Source organism: Hydractinia symbiolongicarpus, chromosome 1 (assembly GCF_029227915.1).
Source record: "Hydractinia symbiolongicarpus strain clone_291-10 chromosome 1, HSymV2.1, whole genome shotgun sequence".
NCBI classification, from domain to species: domain Eukaryota; kingdom Metazoa; phylum Cnidaria; class Hydrozoa; order Anthoathecata; family Hydractiniidae; genus Hydractinia; species Hydractinia symbiolongicarpus.
This window is the reverse complement of record NC_079875.1, coordinates 15,449,512-15,472,169: the sequence shown is the minus strand read 5'-3', so window position 1 is coordinate 15,472,169 and position 22,658 is coordinate 15,449,512. Positions and strand designations below refer to the sequence as shown.

Sequence of the window (22,658 nt, the reverse complement as noted above, 5' to 3'; positions counted from 1 at the left end):
CATACGCAATTATAATATTTCAATATCAAGGTGATCACATTTCAGTGCCCAGATGTATAACTTTTTTTTTCTCAAATAATTATTATCTTTATTCGTTTGTAACGAATAGGAACTTCAATATATATTGGGGTCATATGGTGCCAAAAAATTAATGTTTGAAAAAAAAGGACATCTGATACAACATTTACTGCCAAATAGCAAAGCTCAGTCTTATATAAAAGGAAGGTTGGTAAGTTACAAAAAAAAGAAAAAAAAAAGCATAGGACAATAATTGTATTCATGCGTTCAATGTTACAAAAATGGTTGCTAAATTAGAATATGGAAACAATAACCTATATAAAAAAATGTTTCTAAAATTTCACATATATATGGCGTATCACAAAACATATTTCGAAATATGAAAATTATTATAAATTACATATAGGTTGGAAGAATAGCTATGTACAAAAACAATGGTATGACTTGGAATAGCGTCTACTAAGTCATCAATAGAGACTTATAAAACCACTAAATTTATAAACCCTCAAAAGAAAAAAACCCATATAAATACCTTTTTTCTACTGCCTTACCTAATTAGAAAACATTCAAGAGCACTCACGGATATGATATGATATTTTTTTGGAAATATATAAAAATGTCTTTTTCAAGAAGTGATGTAAAAAATGTGTTTATAGCGGTAAAAAAGGCAATTAATAAAGTTGTAGATGCATGTATAATAAATGAAAAAAGTGTGATTTCATTCTTGGATTAAAAATAACAAAAAGGTGAATAAAAAAAAACACCACACTCAATTCAGGATAATCAAATTCAAACACAGTTGCAAAATAAAAAACAAATTAAAAAAATAAATTAACAGATAGAAGGCTTTGACATATCCCAGACAACACATGCAAATAAATTTTTAACATGAGAATTGCAGAAATAGTAAATCTATTTTGAGAAAGAAAAATGCAGGTTATTGTCGTAAAAACGCATCGCGCAAACTGAAGATAATATTGATGTATCATCATGACTACCATTAAACATTACATGTAACTAAACGCATAAAACAAACCATTAAATTAGGATGTCAGGTTTTTGCCTACGTTAGGTAGCTGATGCTAGTGCTAGAAAAAATTAAACCATAACTGACACTTAAACTTTCTCTACATAATTACTTGGAAATAATCCTTCTTTTCCTCGAAGTCTTCCAGTCCACCAGCCAGATGCATCTACAAACAAATTTAAACATTTAAAAAAAGTCATAGCGTCTTAAAATCTAGTACATGCTTTTTTGGTTGCTAAGAAAGGGAACAATGACCAGGGGATGGATATGACAAAGTTACTAAACAGGTTACTTACTATTTTAGGAAATGAGTTGTGCATAAACAAACAATGTGCAGCTAAAGAAGATAACTTTACACATCCTATGTCATTTGAATTTTAATAAAAAACGCTACAAGCCTACCTTCATTTACTATCTCAATCATCTCGCCTTCTCCAAAGGTCAGTTCATCAGCCTCCTGTGGCTCGTAGCTATATAAGGTCTTGCACATTGGGACACGTGGTTTAGGAGCAGGCTTCGGCTTAGCTGATCTAGCTTGAGGTGGTGGTGGGGCTTTTCTACGATGTGTGCTGTTCCGCTGCGCACTAAAACAAATATGTAAAGGTTTGCCAAGACAAAATAACTTCATTAATATATAAACTTATATTTCAGAAACAAATTTATTCAAACAAATTTAAAAAATCAAAAACATACCCACTGACACCAGGGTCTGGTGTTCGCATAAATGGATCATTCACATCAATCTTTGAAGAACGTTTTGCAAGTTTTGATGCTCCACTTTTCGGCAAGTGTGGATGATGACCACCTGGATTTGCTAGCCTACCAAGTGATTCACGTCGTTCGTTGTGACTTGCACCACTTCTATGGTGGGGCGGCCCATGTGCTGGTCGACTTGGTCCTGTTTGCGGTGCTCTTGCATAATGGCGGCCAGGTTCTATAAAAAACACATTATTTTCAGTTTGAGTATATTTCTTTAGCGTATTTCTTTAAAAACCACATCAAGAAGCCTTTTCGTTAGGCTTGACGACTAGTTTTATTCTAATTCCAAACCACACATGCTTCTTAATCCCCTTATGGTTAAGGGGATTAATTTGCCGCATCAAGAAGTTTAATATTTTAATCACGAAGGAATAACACAACTATATTCATTTACTTGAATCTGGTGGTAAACCAGCACCAATTGAAATATTTAATGTTTTCCCACTTGGTTTAAGGATAGGAAAATCACCATTCCCTTTATTAAACTGTAGTGTCCTTGTACCACCACCTCCAAATTTCTCCCAACGATCTTTCTTGACAGCGACAGCAATTCTATAACATCAGCAGAAACAAATATTATATTTTTTGCTATTTTTGTCCTCCTTGGTATCGTAAAGATGTTCTCGTTTTTGGAATTAGTAATTAGTATTTGGAATTAATATTAGTAAATCTTAAAATCTTAAAATGTGAATACTTAAGAATAAAAGGAGCTTTTTGGAATTCCAAAACAAAAACAAAACTTTAACGTCAGTATGTGACATAGGATGCCTTTTTTGCATTTTAAAAACAGATTTTATTTCGTAAATAGAAAAATTTCAAATATGTTGCTTGCAACAATTGATCTCAAAAAATTAAAATTTTTTGCAGAACAGAAGTTCTATATTATATTACAAGTATTGTATTACTTTAAAGTAAATATTGTTAAAAAATTAAAAATAAGAAGGAATCCAAACAAGTACTTACGAGTTCTTTACGTCAACGGTGAGTTTTCGAGATGTTAGTGCTTCATATCTTTTTGCAAGCAGCGTAAGAAATTCTGTTTTAAAAACTGATTCCAGAATACTATCATAGTCATTCTGTACATGGACTATTAGGAAGTCATCTTGAAGTCCACTACAAGAAATAAGTTGGTAAGTATAGAATTCACAGTTAAAAATATATTTTAACTAAAATATATAACATAACAAATACTAAAGTTCAAAGATGGCTATGCGTCAACCAATTCAATTGTAGTGTAATTGCAAACAAAATGTACCTAAGTGTTATAGACTGAATATCGTTCATTGTCAGCTTGCGTTTCACAACTTCTACAATTTGCCCTTTTTCTGGACCTTTCTTTATCTAAATAAATGCTGAATAAATAAGTGCTGAAGGGGAAAGGAATTAAACAACACAAAGAAATAGCATTATCGACTTTCTTCACTTTTACATTATACTGATTTTTACTGCAACTTTACCTTTTCTCTTCCGATTAGGTATACATGTTTTGCAGTAAGAAGCAAATCTCTTTTCATAGCCTGAAAGAAATAAAACGGTTATTCTTGTTATTTTAACAAAATAATAGTTAAAAACTGTCGCCTTATTAAGAAGTGAAGATGAAATTTAAAATGGAGACATATTTCTGTCTAAAATATAAAATGCGTTTATATTTCAAAAGCTATTTTTCTTAAAGTTAATTAAAAATTTATTTTGGACAAAAAAAGTGTTTATTTGTCCAATGTTTAGATATTGGAACCTCTGCAAAAATTGGGTTGATAAAAAAATCTACTGGATGCAATAAATACTTTTTATAAAAAGTATTATACCTTAAATCTCCTATCATATTTATCAACTGTATGAGCGAATTCCACTCTCTCCCGTTTTTCCATCAAACTTCTTAAAGCAGGATTGTCATCAAGACCAATGTAATCTCCAACAAAATTTCTGTTGACACTCCATCGTCTTCGCTCTTTTCGGTTATGCAATATATCAGATGCTTGTTCTTTAAGAACGAGAAACATCTGTCTGGATTTGTATTGACGATAGGCCTTTTGAATTGTTCGAGCAAAGCTATCAAACTTTCGTTCTCGTAATTCTTCCAGCAAAAAGAGCTAAAAATATTTTATAATGGATTACAAGCTGCAAAGGATTAATAACTTGTACATTTCATTTCACTCTGGTTCAGAAAGTAAAACTGGGCAGTGGTTAGAAAAGTAAAACTGACCAGTACCAAATCTATACTGGCTTCACACAACTTACAGATTCTGGGTTTTTAATGAACACTTTACTTTTTCCCAATTGCCATTGATCAGGTTCCATATTTACAGAGTTCATTAAGTGTTTTATACCATCAGTAGTTTCACCTCTCCAGTGGGGATACGTTTCAGGTGTAACAATAGCATATCTCAACAAAAAAAAGTTAAACAAAATTTTATAGATGTATTGATTTGTATTAAAGTAGTTATTAAATAAATTTCCCAGACAGAATTGCAAAGGGATTTTGGACAAGATACTTTTAAATGCATGTTAACCTAATACTCTGACGAATTGTAGATGCTTGAAGGAAACGCCCACCGAATTTAATAAAATAAAAAATTGAATGAAATAAGTCAAAAGAATCTCAAAGTATATGAAACAAATAATGTAGTTTCTTTTTGTCTTTAACATTTTACAAATGTTTTTACAATTTAAAGTAAGAAGTGAGAATCATAAAACTGAGGAGGAAAAAAAGGTGTTGGTAAAAATGGAGACATTTGTTTTATTGAAAATAATACTGAGAGAGGCAAGTTACGTACACTTGGCTGATTTATAAAGAGAAAAAAAGGAGTAAATATTATGTTATCTTAATAAAAGGTCTTGATAAAGAATATGTTTATTTCAGCATTTTTACATTTGTACGCATATATAACTTAGTTTAATGATAAAAAAAGCATCCGAATATAGCCATCTAAACTCAATCCATTTTCTGTATACAAAGAATTTTATCTTCACCAGAATAACCAACATCCACATGCAACATTTTTAGGCTGTTTTAGGCCTTAAATACAACAAAATGTTGCCGATGCTAAAAATATACACTTTGGTAAAATAGTAACTTAAAATATTCCCAATTCACAAACTAATGAATGGCCGTCTTGTAAAGGCTGCAAGTCTCCTTAGATCATTCCCTGGCTTCACATTACATATTTGGAAAAACTTGTGAAGACATGAGAAAACATTGGTTGTAGCATGCACTGAACTTTTATATTGTGGCTGAAAATGATTTTCTTCGGAAAACTGACTGACCCAAAATTCTTTGATATACAAATAAATAATTAAGGGCAGCCTAATAAAATATATTTTTAAATAATTTACACACATTTCAAAAGATAGGGTAATATGTGGGCTAATACCTTCTTAAAAATTTGTTAAATACACGTCTGAAAGCATAACCAGCTCTCCGAACACGGATGTTTTCTTTTAAACCTAGATATTCTACTTGATGTTTTACCCTAAAAAAAAATATTAAATATTAAAAACATCAGCAAAAAAAGTAGTAAAATCAATGTACACTTATGAAATACATTTTAACTCTTTTGAGATTTTAAACACTTGAAAAAATTTCTAAACTTCACTCTAATTTTCACACCAACAGCTATCTTGCATGGGGCATTAAACTATTATTAACAGGACATTTCACTGCAATTTTATTTGGTGTACCTAGCAGCAGCAGTATACATTATTATTGTTACTTAATAGCAGTGGTGTCATAGTATTGGCTATTATTGTTAAAAACTGTAAATTAAGCACAATCACCTGTCGTTTTCCCAGTCGTGAGCTTTTTTCGTCTCATTTGGCTTAATACATCGAATATAATGTGGGGTACACTGCATCAGCTTGTCAACAAGCTCATTAGCTTGTTTCTAAATAAAGATAACAAATAAGTTGTTTTAAAATTTAATATTAAAACATAAAAAAACATAACCGCTTTTAATAAAAAAGTTCTAATACCAGCATATGAAATTAAATTGGAAATACCTTAATTTTACTGCTGGCGGTGGTTAACTTGCCCCTTTTGCTACTCTCACTAGTGTCATCTGGAAATAATCTTCTGATGAATTCGCTGAAATAAAAAATTAAAGTTTTAGTTATTTTCTTGTTGCATACTCACAAATAGAAAATTATGGTGTGCTTAGGGCAGACAAGCAAGACGACATACCCTCCCAATAGCTTAATTATTAAAATTACTTAGGATTCTACATCGAAAACAAAACTCGCAGAATTTTAATGAAATGAACAATTTACAAAATATTTAGGTTAATTCTTTTGTGTTCTTCGTTTAAGACTTCTACTTTATATCTACTACTGGAAATGTTATTATGCACAAAGCTTTGATATTGTTGGACATCCTAGCAATTTTATGACAATACCTCTCACTGCTTTTCATCATGTCAATCAAATCATTGAAAAGAACATCTCTATTCCGTTCACAAAATCCATCGGCTTCATATGTCACCTAAAAAAAATATTACATATTTAAGTCAGGAGATGGTATCAAAAATGTTGATATGATTTATATTACAAATATAATGTCTGCCTGTAAACCAATATCGCAAGCATCTCAAAAAGATTTTGTGGAATTTGTTTGTTACGCACAGTGAAACAGAAAACCAGAGAAACTCCCCCCTTTCATTACCCAACATCCATGCCATATTTGAGGTAATTTATTATGCCACCATTGTGATTTTTTTGAGAAATCCATAACCGTCACTTTCTATTATTTATTGGCAAGTAACTTTAGTGAAAAACATAAAAAAATCTAATTAATGAATCAGAAGATAAGATGTTTTAGGGTGTTTGCCTAAAATGGTATTTATATTCAAAAATAAATTAGAAACGAATGAAAATAACTGACATCCCCTGCATGTTACTAGGAAACACCTAAGACAAAATAGGACCAATTTCTCAAAGTTAGGTCAACCAACCCGTTTCTGGACAGACGGGCTGATGATGTCATCGAAAATCTTTAAACCTTAATATCTCCGTAACCGTACGTCGATGGCCATAACTCCATAATTTTTTTTGAGCAGCGTTTTAAGCTCTACAGACATGTAAAAAATTTCTAAGAAAATATTTTGTATATCGACAGGTCAATGCTAAAATCTTAAAAATTCAAACGACAGATCTTTTCTATTGCTCTGACTGGATTCTTTGACATGCGTTTCTACTACTTTTAAAATATTCCAGAATACATACTTTTCCAGCATAATGATGCGTCACAAAGCCTTGACTAAATCCATTGAAATGTTGGTGACTACCAACAGCACCTTCAAGTTTCTAAATAAAAGATTAGCTTAAATTCAATTCAAAACAACGGCATTTTAGGCAAAATATCATTTTTCGCAGACTTGAAATCTGACTTATATATATAAATATAAAGTGTCTAGGTGCCCTGTATGTATGCAACAGATTTGAGTAATGACAACTTGTGGCCTAGTACTGGTGGACTAGTATCAGATACCATCTAAACCATATTATTCTGCAAACAAATATTTAACAAATAAGTCTTAATTTAGAAGTTTCCAAGTTTTAATTTAGAAGGCATGATGAAGAACATTCATCTACATTAGATTTTTTTAAAGCACTGTCTAATTACCTGTAATAATTTCATATCAGCACCATCTGTTTGGGCATGCATGGTTGCACATACATCATCCAAAATACACATTATACCAGGGGGTTTCTGTAAGAATAAAAATACACAAGATATCAGGGGTTTTCTGTAAGAATAAAAATACACATGATATCATGGAATTTCTGTAAGAAAAAACATAATTTTGACCATAAAATCACGTGGTGCTTATACCAATAAGAAAACCAACATTTGCTTACATATCCTGCCAGTAAATGCAAATTTAAAGATTTTTGTTATCTATGGTCTATCGGCATTAGTAACCAACTACAAAGGGCAATATGATCGAGAACCATGTCCATGTATTTTTTTTATAGTAGGATAGCTAAGTTTTTTATCAACACATTTATCAGTTAGTGTAGCTTATAGCTGAACGTACAATCAATGTACAAGTTTTTTCTGATGAAAATCATGACTATGATTTGAGTATTTATAATCATTCTGCGCTATTTTGTGTTTTCAACAGATAAGGCAAACATTTTGTTAAACACAGCCTAAAATTAAATAATTAAACACAAAAAAAAAATCAGCAAATGTAACAATTAATTACAAACTTACCTTTAATTCAATTAAGTCACACACAATCTTGTTGTTAAAATACTCAATAGGAGTCCAAGATATACCTTCCTCAACATATTCCTCCTAAAAGTTACAAACCACAACTTGATTAATTATCACCATGATCCAAAAACAAAACTTAGGTGATGGGACTAAAAAAGGCCTAAAATCGCATCTGTAAATTTAGCATACTAGTCAGAAAGGTTTCCAAGTTTATAAATGAACTACTTAAACCTTGACAGCAATTGAATTTTATAGTAATTTAAAATGATAGGTGGCTTTAATCAACAAAAAAAACTCCTAAATACATTTTCTAAGATAAAAAAATCAAAAATGTTACCTGTTCGGCTTTTAATGTTAATTCAATAAAAATTTGTTGCAGCTTCTCATTGACAAAATTAATGCAAAACTGCTCAAACCCATTTTTCTAAAAATTAGAAAAAAATAATAATAATAATCTTTTGTTAATTACACACAAGGTAAAAAAAATTCATAACTTTCAAGTTATGAATTTTTCAATCAAAAAAAAAAAAAAATTTGAACGCTCTCAAACAAATCTTCTCAAAAAAATGTGCCAAATAGTAAGTTTACATGTACATCATTATAAAAATCATCATACAAATTTGTGCAAAAAATCTAATGAATTGATCTGTTGAAACACTGTGGCAAACATCACTAAGGATGCAAAAAGTTTTTCTTACTAATTTTGGGCTGTTCTAGATCAGTTGCCTAGCAACCAGAGGAACCAGACGAGAATAAAATTTGTAGATAACAATCTGTACTAAAATTTTCACACATTTAAATTGAAATTTACAAAAAATATTTTTTGGGGCTAAATTTTTGCATTGTGATTTTCAAAAAATTTCAAAGAATCCAGGAAAAAGCCGCGACATATGGACATACACACCCCAATTCATGAGTCAATTCGCTATCATGTGTGACGAAGTGACAAAAATGCTAATATCAAAAGTGTCAGAAATCTTTTGCTCATCATTTGAGGCATGACTTTTATTGTAATGTGACAAACAAGTACAAATTTTATGACTCCCTAGTGTAAGAACATTTTTACCACTCCTACTCCCTAAACTCCCTGCCCTACTAATACAGGTATTGGGTTAAAATCACAAAGCCTATGCATCTGAAATCAATAGCAAAAGAAAAAGAAAAACATTATCTGCCTGGATACTCAACCTAACTATTTGTAGAAAGTAAAGAACTAACAAAATATAATTAGCTGGTGTTGCATTTATTGATTTTGTATCAAAAAAAAATATTGTTACCTGAAAAATTTCAAATCCATAAATATCCAGAATACCAACCGAAATCTCACTTCTTTCTTTTTGCATAGCTCTGTTTACAGCCTATAAAAGCACAAAAACATTAAATTACTCTGTCACAAATTATAAACAAACTTTAACGATAAAATTACTTACCTCCACCAACCAGTCAAATAATCTGGAATATAAAGCTTTTGATAATGCATCTCTAGTATGGTTGGCTTGTTCCACATTTAGTGTCATATTTATTACCTCTTTTTTTCCACCCCATTGACTTTCCACCACACGACTAGAAGTTGACAATTTTAAAAATTATACAAAACAGAAGAGCTCCAAACATTTCGAAATATTCACAATTTTTCTTCGAAATATTCACAATTTTTCCACGAAACATTGTTTTCTGGTGCCTCTAAAATTTATCCTGGGGTACAAAAAGATCTACAAGATTTTACATGTCAGCATGATAAAGCACAATCTACAACAAGAATTGCCTTTTCTTTAAGCATTAGCTTAACAGTTGATGCGTCCAACACAAAGACTTCTGGAGTAAAAAAACAACATAAGAAGAAAGTAATATCCAACCTGATCAACTTTTCTTTTAGAGTATCTGCACTTATTTGTAACAGGTAGGCAGGGAACTGCAAAACTAAATATACAAAATATTTTTAAGTTCTGGGTTTTCCTTGTTCATTTAGGCTTTTGATATAATAGCCAAGTTGTAAAGATAGCAATGCAGAAAAACATGTTGTGGGTCTTGAAAGCAAACTTGCACTAACTTTTCTCTAAACAGAAAATTTTCTTTTACATTCAGCTTAGTCAATTTTAAATGCCAGCCAATTTTCGCAAGGCGAAATATACTGAAAACAGTTATACTTACAGTCATCATTGTCAGGTTGAGCATAATTTCCAACTTCTTTGAAAGATATATTTCCCAGATGCAGAATACCAGCAACAATTTGTAAAATTGAGGCTTGATATTGATCAGATATTCCCATTGTGTACATAGCATTCTACAGGGAAATTAAAAAAGAAAAATGTTTATGCTTATACGGGTAGAATTTAACAAAAAAATGGGCACACTGGTGTGCATATTATTCACCAAAACTGCGCCTAATAATTTCTGGAGACTTTTTAGAGCTAAGTTAAATGCCAACAAAACATTTAAATAAATAGTATGCAAATTCCAAACAACCCTTTTAGAACAGCATCTTGTTACTATAATTACCAGTATTTCTTGAGTTTTAAATTTACATAAAAACATAAATTCTTGCGATTCAGTAACTATTTTCTCTTCTTTTTTGAGTATTACATGTACCATGTAAATTCTTTAACTTGCCACAAAGTTAAACATTATTACCCGATGTTTGTTTAATGTGTTATCTTTTATTTTAACTATAACACTAGTACAGTGATTGTAAAGCCGCTTTAGTGATCAACATGTTATTTATCTGTGATTATCTGTGGTCAATTTCTAAATCTCAAATCCGTTTATTCCAATTTAATTACTTCATGATTTTTATTTTGTTTTGTTTTTTATCATAAGAAAATCCAGCAATTTTTAAAAGTTATATGATTGGTTTTTCTTATTTTATTTTATTTTTTTTTTTTCTCGGCTTAACGTCCGTTTTCCATGCTAGCATGGGTTGGACGGGGTATATTAATGACCCTATCTATCAAGTCTGTCCTTATAACCTCCTGCCAAGTCTTCCTCGGTCTGCCTCTGGGCTTTGCCCCAGGAACTATCAAGTCTCTACACTTTCTTACCCAATTATCCTCCTCCATTCTTTCCAAGTGCCCCAGCCAATTCAATCTTCTTATGTGGATAACATCTTTAATTCTACGGAGACTTAGCCTGCTTCTTAGCTCATCTGAACTCTTTCTGTCTCTCAGACTGCCATTACACATCCACCTAACCATTCTCATATCATTCCTTTCTAAACGGTCAAGATCTTCCTGCTTCACTGCCCATGTCTCACTACCGTACAACATAACACTTCTCACACAGGCCTCATACAACCTACCTTTTACCTCAATTGACAGGACTTTGCTAGTCAATAAAGGAAGTAACTCTCTAAACTTTTTCCAATCAGAACCTATCCTGCAAGTAACACTTCTTCCAACACCCCCTTCACTGCCCAACATATCACCTAAGTAACAGAAGTTCTTAACTATCTCCAATGAGCCACTGTTGTACATCATTGAAGCTGGAAATACTTCATTCTCTATAATCTCACCTTTGCAACGCTTGCATACAAACTGTATGTCAGCTCTTAACCTTCCACTAATACTACTGCACTTCTTATGTACCCAAGGCTTGCAAGTCTGACAAAAAATTGAGTTACTACAAACCCCTTTCCTGCAAACTCCACAAGGCCACCTTCCAACTACAAGGTCACACTTGGCTGCAATGCTACTTATCATGACTTAAGACTTTGCTGTGTTTACCTTTAGCCCTTTCTCTTCTAGTCCTTTCTTCCACTTCTCAAACTTTTCAACTAATTCTTCCATCGACTCTGCTATGAGAACCAAATCATCTGCATACAATAACTCCCATGGACAACCTGTTCTGAACTCCATCGACAGCGCTTCTAAGACTGGAAAAAACAACAAAGGACTAAGTACAGAACCCTGATGTACACCAACATTTACACTAAATTCATCACTAAGTGAATCGTTAATCCTGACACGACTTCTAGCATTGCTGTACATAGACTTTACCATCGTAACTAGCCACTCATCCACACCTAATTTTCTCATAGCCCACCAAATAACTTTACGTGACACTCTATCAAAAGCTTTCTCTAAATCTACAAAGGCAAAATAGAGATTCTTTCTCTTTCCTAAATACTTTTCCTGAAGCTGTCTGAGTAAAAATATTGCATCTGTAGTGCCAAGCCCTGGAACAAAACCAAATTGCATCTTATCTATATCAATTCTTTCTCTAAGTAACTTATCCATCACTCTTTTAATAACTTTCATTACTTGATCAACCAACATCAAGCCTCTATAGTTACCCCTTTCTAATGCATCACCCTTGCCTTTGAAACAATTCACTATTACACTCGACTGCCACTCACTCGGAATAGCACCATCCTTTATAATCTGGTTAGCAAGACTTGTAATAAGCTCAACTCCAATATATCCAGATGCTTTTACCATCTCTGCAACAATATCTGATACTCCTGCAGCCTTGCCAATCTTCAATTTCCTAATAGCCTCCACTACCCATTCTGTCTTAATCTGCATAGCTGGCCCTTCTACAACATCATCATCAGACAAATTATCCTCGTCCCAATCAAACTCAGTGTTAAGCAACCTCTGATAATGATTCTTCCAAGCTACCCTTTTCTCCTCCTCTGTGCTAGCCAAAACACCTTCATCATTACGTATACACTTCTCACCTACAATATCTTGATTAGTCTTCTTCATTTGCTTTGCTATCTTGAATACCTCATTGCACTGGTCTTCCCTTCTTAACACATCTGCAAATCTGTTTCTCTCTGCTTCTGATTTTGCCTTATACACTGCTGTACGAGCGCGACGCTTAGCTTCTAAGAAAATATTTTTACTACCACCTGACTTCCACGCTTTCCAAAGTTTCCTCTTTTCCATTATATACTGGTCAACCTCATTATTCCACCACCAGGTCTGTCTATGTCTAGCTGGTCCTTTCGTCCACCCACAGGTATCATTAGAAGCTTCTAGAAGACAATGCTTCAAAGTAGTCCAATAACTTTCAACATTGTCACTATCACATTGAGTATTGTAGGCTAACTGCTGGACTTTTGCACTAAATTGTCTTGCTACAATCTCTTCCTTCAGCTTCCAGACTTTTCGACGGGGCCTGTACTTTTCCTTGGCTTCTTTAACACTCTTCAAGATAATATCACAAACCAGCAACCTATGCTGGGAAACACACTCTTCCCCCGATATAACTTTCACGTCCTTCACCACTTTCTTGTCTGACTTTCTAACCAGGAAGTAATCTATCTGTGTCTTACAACCACCTGACTCATATGTTATCAGCCTACTCTGTCTCTTACTGAATGATGTGTTGCAAATCACCATGTCCGTTGCCATTCCAAACTCAAGCAATCTCTCCCTTTCCTTATTTCTGCTCCCAAATCCATAGCCTCCATACACACCTCTATAACCATCAGATGACTTCCCAACATGACCATTAAAGTCGCCGCCCACCATGACAAGTTCAGTGTCTCCAAACTTTGATGTGACTGCTATTAACTCATCATAAAACTTATCTTTATCTTTCTCACTGAGTCCACACTGTGGAGCATAAACTGACAATCCTATTACCTATCAAAAACTTTATCACTATAATACAACTATTAACACGCATAACATCTATTGCTTTTTCTACCCACTTCTCTGCAACGAATATGCAAACTCCTCCATATACATCACTATTACCAATCCAAAAAAGCTTATACCTTGCCCTCCTACCTTCCACAAATCTCACTGAAGCTCCTCTCCACTTAACTTCCTGAACACAACACATATCAACAGATCTACGTTCTAACATTTCAACTACTTCACCTGCTCTACCTCTCAGAGTACCAACATTTACACTAGCCATCCTCAACCTAGTGTTATCTACCTTGTGATGTGATAGGTGGGTAACGGTCTGACGATGCTCACATCTGACATCTGTCCTACCGTGCGCGACACCTTCACTCCTTAGAGTTCCAGCCCCGTTTACGCAGTTTGTCTGATCAACTATTCTTATGTCCATTAATAAAGAGTTTTGGCATTGTTTTACAGCTGGATGCCCTTCCTAGTGCCAACCGTTCACAGACCGGACTGGGTGTTTTTTAAAGTGACACCATCACTATGTGGCATTTCATGGGACTTCCACAATCGCCCCTTTAAACTAAGGTATGGTGGAGGACGTTCAACTCCTCTCTTGTCTCTTAAAGAGACCCTTCACCCTAGTGAATCATCTTTTATCTAGTGTTATCTTTTATCTAGTGAATCATTTGTTATCTTATAACATAACTAATTTTCTATTTTAATTTATTGCTTAAAATGTTATATGTTTTTGTTTTTTTGGCTTACATTTTTACTGTCAGAAAAAAATATCTTGCATTGTTTACACTTTTGACACAAATATTTTATTGTGAAAATGGGAGCAAGCAAAGGAAAATTTCAACTTCTTGATGATGTAGCAGTTGCAAGCATAGGAGATAATGCTAATAACCGAAATACAAAACCAAATACAAAAACATGGATTAACTCTTATCAGAAAAATTCTTTTAAAGTCCTTTATATAAAAAATATGCTTTCTCAGAGCTATTTTGGGACTAATCCCTTGTATTACTTATATTCTTGACATGTCTTGTCAACATTATTTTGCATACCTTAGCATTAGGTCTATCTTTAGAATTTCAAATTTACACCTTAACTTCATGTAATCAAAAGAATCATTTCAGTTAGCTGTGATGGGTGATTAATTTGATTTTTTATCAGTTTTATTAAATGAATTTACAAAATAAAGGCTCAATAAAAATCCTTATATAAATTTTAAAAATAGACAATGCCTACACTTGTAAAAACGAGACTGCAAAATTTTTTGATTAAATGTTTGGTCAACAAAATGGCCTTCACAACAAATTATACAAGTGGCATGCATTCTGATATCATGAAGGACTAGGTTAAGCTCAAGAGTTTCTAATGGTGAAAGCCCACACAGTAAAAACTATAACTTATAACAATTACATATTTGTAACATACCCTTGTGTCCTGATATTCTTTAACATCGTTTACATCATCTACATTGTAACATCCACTTTGATTCAAATAGTAGTAATACTCAGCATTTGTTAACCCAAATTGTTCTAAACAGAAAAACAAACAATTATTGACACCGAAGCATCTGACATACGTTCAGCATTTTAATCTATGGTCCACAATTCACGAAGAGAGTTGTGAAACCTATTATCTATCACTAAAAATTGCTAACATTTTTTGTTTTGCAATGCTATATTTATTAGGCTAGCTTGAATTTTACAATTACCAAACACGTTTAGCGCAGATATATATACATGATTTTGAATAAACTTAATTAAAAAATTTACAAAACTAAACAGATTGGTTAAAAAAATAAAAAAAATAATTAATCCATGGTTCTGAATGTGAAAAACATGAAGTTAATAATAACAACTGAAGTGTTTTATTATTGTAAATTTAAAAAAAAAAAAATATTGTGACAGTTTCGTTTTTTATAACAAATGGTCTTATATTATCATGTTAATACCCTTTTATACAATAATACATACCTTTATCTTCTGTTGAAGCACCATCAATTAATTGATAAAATATGTGAAAGTTTCGTTCATCGATATTCTGTGTAACAACTCGAGACTTAAAATAAGAAATAACTATCAATAACAAAACTACAATGATCATTCTAGAAAGCTTACACACTGACTACAACAATCATTCCAGAAAGATTACACACTGACTACAATGATCATTCCAGATAGCTTACACACTGACTACAACAATCATTCCAGAAAGATTACACACTGACTACAATGATCATTCCAGAAAGCTTACACACTGACTACAACAATCATTTCAGAAAGATTACACACTTACAAAGTTTAAACATAACAGAATCACTGAGAAACAATAGTTTATGACAATACTTCATTTTCCGGCTTTCTGAATTCAATTTGGTTATGCTGCCAGAACATTGTTCTGCAACTGCATGCTTCCACAGTTAAATTCAGCCGGAAAATAAAATTAAAAAGGTCTAATTAAAAAGAAAATTTAGACATGAATTAGAAAATCTGGTTTTATTGAAAGGTTTTAATAATTGTTTCTTTAGGGTGTACAAAAATAACACTGCAGCATAGAAAAATTACACTACGGGTAGAATTTTGGTTTTACACCATATGAATTTTGCTACTGCTTCAAGCTTCATGGAATAATATATGGTGTTTTCAAACTGTTTTATCAGTGTAAATCTAAACTGGTGTAAATCGCAAAATACATTACATATATACATGTATTTATACCTCATAAACTGATTGCCATTCGTTTTGATAGCATAAGCACTAAATTGTCCTACCTTTTCCAGCAAGAAATTTGAAATTTTTCCTCCTTCAGGTTGACCACCTCTACTAAATTGAATTTCAACATATTTCCCCTAAAACAACAAGCCATAACAATATTTTTTTTATTTAGTTTAAAATCTAAAATCAAACAACATATTGATTTAGATAAAGACACTTACAAATCTACTGGAATTATTATTTCGAACAGTTTTGGCATTTCCAAATGCTTCTAGCAATGGGTTGGATTCAAGAATAACCTCTTTAACTTTCTGCACATTCCCACTTCCTCCTGAAACTTTTGCAATGTAGTTCATAATAAACTTTGCATTGACAGTTTTGCCAGCACCAGATTCACCACTAAAAGAATAAAATGAAATTATAATCTGCTTCTGATCTGACCTTGCATTGCAGAAGTAATAATAATACCAGGTTGTTTCCAGAGAAAAAATAACAATTATTCAAATATCCGTAACAACGAGGGTAATGGTAAGATATGTGTCTTTGTTATATAATGCTTGCTGTCGTCTGTCTGTCTATGTATTAAAATGGTAACTGTGGGTAAAGAGAGGCAAACTTTTGTGGATTTTCACACCGGTTTATTACTCGCTTCATCATAGGTGAGCCCATAGCCAGCATACACTGCATACTACCATAAACTAATTTTCTGCACATTCTCATATTTTTTTGAAAAAAGGATAGTTCTAATCTTTTAACTATTTGTTAAAAACATGTGCGGTTTAAACACTGACTACATAAACAGACTGTGTCATACCACGTTGTATTCACTGCAAAGGTCTACTATTTTGTTTACTGTGTCAATCCGCCCCTCAACCTGGCCTTAGCTAACTTTTCAGCTGGGGTTATCTTTTTCCTGTAGCAATAGTAAAACTCAGAAGAAAGTTTTCTTTGATGAAACACTTATACTAAAAAACTTTAGCTATTCTTTTTCAAAAAATAAAAGGAGAGTATGCAGAGGATTTATTTATAGTAAACTAAATTACAAATAAGCAATATCGAAACATTCTTTGCATACGATTATTGCATAACATTTTTTCTCCCTAGAGGAAAGGAAAAAAGATTCGTAATAATTCTCACGCAAGCGTTTTTTATACATGCAAACAAAAATAATATTAGAATTATACTCGAGTATAACATTGGAATTTGCAAAACCACAGGAAGACACAAACCAAGCTTCAATGAATAATGCTCAATGTTTAAATTGCTTGGTAAAGAAAATAATTGTTCTAAAATAGCTGAGTGAATTGTACTTTTTACATGAACAATAGTTTGCATGCCTGAATAGCATTTGCTCATGCATGGACACAACATGTGCGATTGCAATGTCTCCTGGAATTTTCTGAGTATCATACTTTTACTTAATAACAGTGAAAGAACATTAGTGCTGCTTTAAATACCACAAATTGGTGAAAGATATATATAAATAAAATTTATTTCACCTTACCTGATAATTACACACTGCCTTTCTTGTTCTATTAACATATTACGATACATATTATCAGTTAATGCGTATATATGTGGTGGGTTTTCATAAGAAGCCTAAAAGCAAGATAAATTCAAAAATACATATCAGTTACAAAAATTTAAAATATGCACAAGAAGTTTAAGAAGAAAAAAAGCTAATCTAAAATAACTTACAGCGCCCTGATACATTTCAATTTCTCGATCAGTGAAATATGGCAATTGTTTAAATGGATTCACAGATACAAGTACTGGACCAATGTAAGTCTACATTTACCGTTAAGGAAATACTTTGCATGCATATCAAATGCATATTGGTTATCACTTTGTATATACATACAAAAAGGGTGTATGGTAAGTGTATTTAATACTTTGGGTTCAAAAAGCATCAACTTTTTAGCATCTTTCTTGTTATTCATCAATTTCTTGTTTTATTGATCAGTTTAAAACATAAGTCAAAGTGGAAAATGTAGAATTTGCTTACAAAGCCCTTTTTTTTTCAAGATATTTGTATTTAAAGATTTTTAAATTGAGAATGCTGCATAGATTAACTTAAATTGACATTCTCTTTCTCAATAATTATGGATTTTTTAGCAGATATGAAAAAAATTAAACAGCTCAAACTACAGTATAAATAGAGCATATATCAAGAAGCACAAGGAGCAAAATATTTTCTGCGAAAACAATTTTTGGTGCAGAGTCATTCCAGCAGTGATCCTATTATAATAGAAAAAAAGATACATATATCAAGTCATCCATGTAACGCTTTTTTAAATTTTCTACAATAGATGATTCTTGAATTTTGGTCAGAAGGACCATATCTTCCACTCCACTGCTCTTGACATTTGTTTTGCTTTGCCAATGATACGTAGGCTAAAAAATAGATAATGACAAACAAAATTAAGCACTTTATCTCCATACACAGTCAAAGTTATATTGCATTCACATCAAATGTGAAATAATAACTGGGTAAGAAAGTGTAGAGACTTGATAGTTCCTGGGGCAAAGACCAGAGGCAGACCGAGAAAGACTTGCCAGGAGGTTATAAGGAAAGACTTGATACAGAGGAAGTTGAGTTTAAATCTAACACAGTCTAGATCAGATTGGAAGAGGGTCATTAATATACCCCGTCCAACCCATGCTAGCATGGAAAACGAACGTTAAGCCAAGAATGATGAGTACAGTTTTGGCGGGCCTGATAATATTACTTTATTGTTCTTAGGGTGTACAACCGCATGCATACATTTCCACCGTATAATTTTATGGCTTTGTTAACATAAATAAACAATTACATTTATATATTTATATCTGGTAGGGTTTTCTTTTAGGGGCATTGTAGGCATTGGAATGGGAGGTGTTGGTCCTCCATAAATTCTGAAAGGGTAATTTCACTACAATTATACTACGATTGTAGTATATCAATAAATTTTTTTAGCAACATTAGGGAAAGAAGTTCAAATTTGGCCTGTGTATGAGTTATCACCAATCTTAAAAATAATGATAAAGTACCAAAAACAGTTTTTTTTTATTTAATTAGGCTACTCAAACTTAATTAGTTGTTTTACAGGCCCGACCAACCCTAATTGCCATGAAAACTGAAAATAATAATATCAAGCAAAAGGTTTTTAAGAAAAAAAAATGAGAAACAAATCCACATTTTTTCATCTAATCTCGTAAAAATATAATTGTTCTTATCAATCTAGCGCGTGTGATCGCATTCACATGCCTTCACACACACCTAAAATTAAATCGGGTGTACAGTTTTCAGTCCTTGATCCAATATCAGTCATGTAAAATATATTTTTTATGTGACTTATAAGAAAAAATTAGATACTTCACTAAAATACTAAAATAGGTATAATACAAGTGAAAAACAAGACAAAATATTATCATTGTAACACACTCCTTTGCTATGATAGAGACATATATTTAGATATATAGATACTTGTGCATATTTTACATGGCTAACCTCACAAATAACAAGGGATATACCTTGTCTATTATTACCTGAAGGGGGCATGGTTTAGATGGGGAGTCCTAGAGCATTTAATGCTCATTTTTGTGCTATGCAGAACTACTTACGGTCCGCACTCTACCAGACAATTCCATGCAAAATCTAATAGCCCACACAGTGTGCCATCTCAAAAATTTTCCACACATGGCTTGGGTTAACCCGGGCGTATGGTAACATTCACTCGCCCATATTGAATCGCTGCTAAGGGTAATTAAACCAGTCTGCTGCACAAAGTGCGCGAGTTATAACCACTGACCAACGGTTCCAACATAATACTCCAATGTAAAATGTAACACTGCAAGACTTAATACCATTTAAAAAAATGAGAAAAACAATATATATATATAAAGAAGCTTGTCATAACACCCTTCTTGGTTATGATTTTTGAATATATAACTTTAATGCTGCAAAAGACTAAATAATTGTCAACTAAACTGTAGTCTGTAAAAAAAAATTTGTACTTAGATTTAGATTTTCTTATAAGACTGCTCAAAAAAAATTGAAAAGAACACAAATTTTTTTATTATTTTTTATTTTTATTTTATTATTTTAAGTAGGAAAATAACTAAATAAAAAGTATAATTTGCTGTATATAAACAACACAAGTATATTCTGCATAACTTTTTAAAAACAGGTTTTGTGCATGCCAGTTTTTTTTTATCTCTTTACCTTGACACTTAGTAATTTTAATAATTCGAAACAAGAGAACAAATTTATCCGAACATTTCTTTTGGTGAGACAAATTCTTTTTTCCCTCACAAGACAAAAATATTATTAATGCATGCATAAAGCGAAAATACAAGGGAAAATATGCTTAACACCCTTCTCAGTTGTATACACAGTGTATAATTGAAGCAATAAAAATCGCACGCCTTGACGCACCATAGAAATAATTTTGTCACATTTGATATTCTGTACAGGAGAAATTGCTTAGGCCGCCATCAAATATATGTTATGTTCGCGTCCTCCGACGGATTCACTTTTGGTAAAAAAAACCTGGGTCCAAACACAATATAAGGTCACGAAATTTGAGTTACCACAACTCTTAAATAGCGTGAACGATTTCATATTTTTCACAAATATATCTTAGGATTTACTTACAGTCATTGTTTACAGAAAGAAGAGAAAATTCGTCTAACAAGAATTCACTGGGGCGCCAATTTCATGCTGCCATGTTTTAGTAATTAAGATAATTTTATGTGACCAACATGAATAGTGTGATACGGGTCCGACCTTAGCCCAGATTGCTGATGCTCTCGGCATTACGATGACTACACAGTACAAAGCCGCGAAAAGTAGAAAAATACAAAGTACAATCCCTCACTCAAAATCTGCAGAAGAAGAATTAGAAGAAAAAAGGTAGACCGGGCTAGTCCGACCTCGTCCCCAGCAATTCCCGTAGAAATTAATTTCTTTAGGGTACTCTTCGTGCTACAGTTCGCGGGCGCAAAAAGGGACCGACTCATTCTTGCAGGGTCTTCGTGACGTGAACCTCCATTAAGCTCCTTAAAAACTACCCTCCCTAACAAGTTAGGGATTGATGACAAGAAACATTTTGGTACAATTTGTAATTTTTTGGGAATGGGGTGAGGGTCTAACAACTAATTTTGCCAAGAATTGTGACAAAATTTTATAATTATCTATAATTTTTGTCATTTTCTACTTAAAAACTGCACCACCTATAACAAATACATTGTTGTTGTTTTTATTATTGATGGCAATGTGGATATACTTTTAGCTATAGCTTAGCTAGCTAGCTGTGTTAACAAAAATAAAGGATTATAGTATTACCATTTTGATAAATAATGCTTCACTTGATTAATAATTTTTTGAGTGTGTATATGCTTTAGCTACAACTGTTGTTCCATGTGAATTCGATATACTAGTTAGCTATACCTAAATGAAAAAAGTTGTTTAACTAATCAACAAGTTTTCCTCTTCACTTGCACTTTGTTTATATTACTTAGTTTCGAGAATATTACGTTATAGCAAACTAATAAACTTTATATCATACGTTAATTAATCCATATTTGGGAAACAATTGATGACGGAATAATCTATTTCCGTGCCCTTGATACAGTTACGTTGAGCAGGCTATGATGTTTTTCCACTAACTGTGGGAGAAAGTGACAACCATGTTTAAACATTTTAGAAACAAACGGAGTGCTCACATTGACCTACCCGTAGGTAGAAATAAAGTAACAATATTTATTGTAGTAAGTACAATAAATAAACCAGGCCCTTCGGCATAAAAATGTATTTTGCGGAAATAAACCCTCCGGACCCTTTATCCCAGAATGGACCCTGAAGTAACGCAAATTCTAGAAGCCGTAGCAATCCAAACAAGAAAGTCAAATTGATTAAAAGCCTCAACCCCAAAGCTTTTTTACATTTTTGATATTTTGACAGGACGGCTCCGTAATAGCCTGGGCTAGGGCTAAACGGCGCCGTAGTTTAGTTGTTATCACTCTCGTGCTTTGTGCGGGAGACCGGGGTTTGATTCCCCTTGGCGGCGATTCATTATGGCAATTGAATCTTACCGTAGCCCCGGGTTAACCCAAGCCATGTGAGGGAAATTGGGTAGATGGCGCACTGTGTTGGCCGTTGGATGTGGCAGGAAGTTGCCTGGCAGAGACTCTAATTGAGTTTGCGTAGCTTAAAAATAGCATTAAATACTCCAGGACTCCCCAGCCATGGCCCCTCCTGGAAATAATAGACAGGGTATATCCCTCGATATTTGTGAGGCTAGCCATGTAAAATATGCACATCTATCTATCTACGGAGCCGTCCCGTCAAAATG

At 32.8% G+C, this 22,658-nt stretch overlaps 1 protein-coding gene across 1 annotated transcript; it reads right to left on the bottom strand.

The window, feature by feature from the left end:
* Positions 1-257: 257 nt before the first annotated feature.
* LOC130642290 (unconventional myosin-Ie-like) lies at positions 258-22,016 on the bottom strand. The gene is made up of 30 exons (XM_057449383.1): positions 21,873-22,016; positions 21,650-21,754; positions 18,586-18,717; positions 18,022-18,111; positions 17,828-17,922; positions 16,545-16,722; positions 16,380-16,457; positions 15,583-15,667; positions 15,038-15,141; positions 10,167-10,299; positions 9,872-9,935; positions 9,446-9,578; positions 9,293-9,373; positions 8,353-8,439; positions 8,013-8,096; positions 7,419-7,505; positions 7,019-7,099; positions 6,193-6,278; positions 5,801-5,885; positions 5,579-5,685; positions 5,176-5,274; positions 4,043-4,187; positions 3,610-3,894; positions 3,262-3,321; positions 3,060-3,145; positions 2,768-2,917; positions 2,199-2,356; positions 1,739-1,979; positions 1,448-1,629; positions 258-1,211 (listed from the first exon to the last, which is right to left on the bottom strand). The coding sequence occupies exons 2-30, from the start codon at positions 21,650-21,652 to the stop codon at positions 1,135-1,137; spliced, it is 3,276 nt and encodes a 1,091-aa protein (XP_057305366.1). The 5' UTR covers positions 21,653-21,754; positions 21,873-22,016; the 3' UTR covers positions 258-1,134.
* Positions 22,017-22,658: the final 642 nt, after the last annotated feature.

Excerpts from the sequence above, each read along its gene's own strand:
- LOC130642290 (XM_057449383.1), bottom strand. Across the intron at positions 15,668-16,379 it reads CAAATTTCTTGCTGGAAAAG|TCTCGAGTTGTTACACAGAA; the intron begins GTAGGACAATTT and ends TCTTATTTTAAG. Across the intron at positions 7,506-8,012 it reads GTGACTTAATTGAATTAAAG|AAACCCCCTGGTATAATGTG; the intron begins GTAAGTTTGTAA and ends TTATTCTTACAG.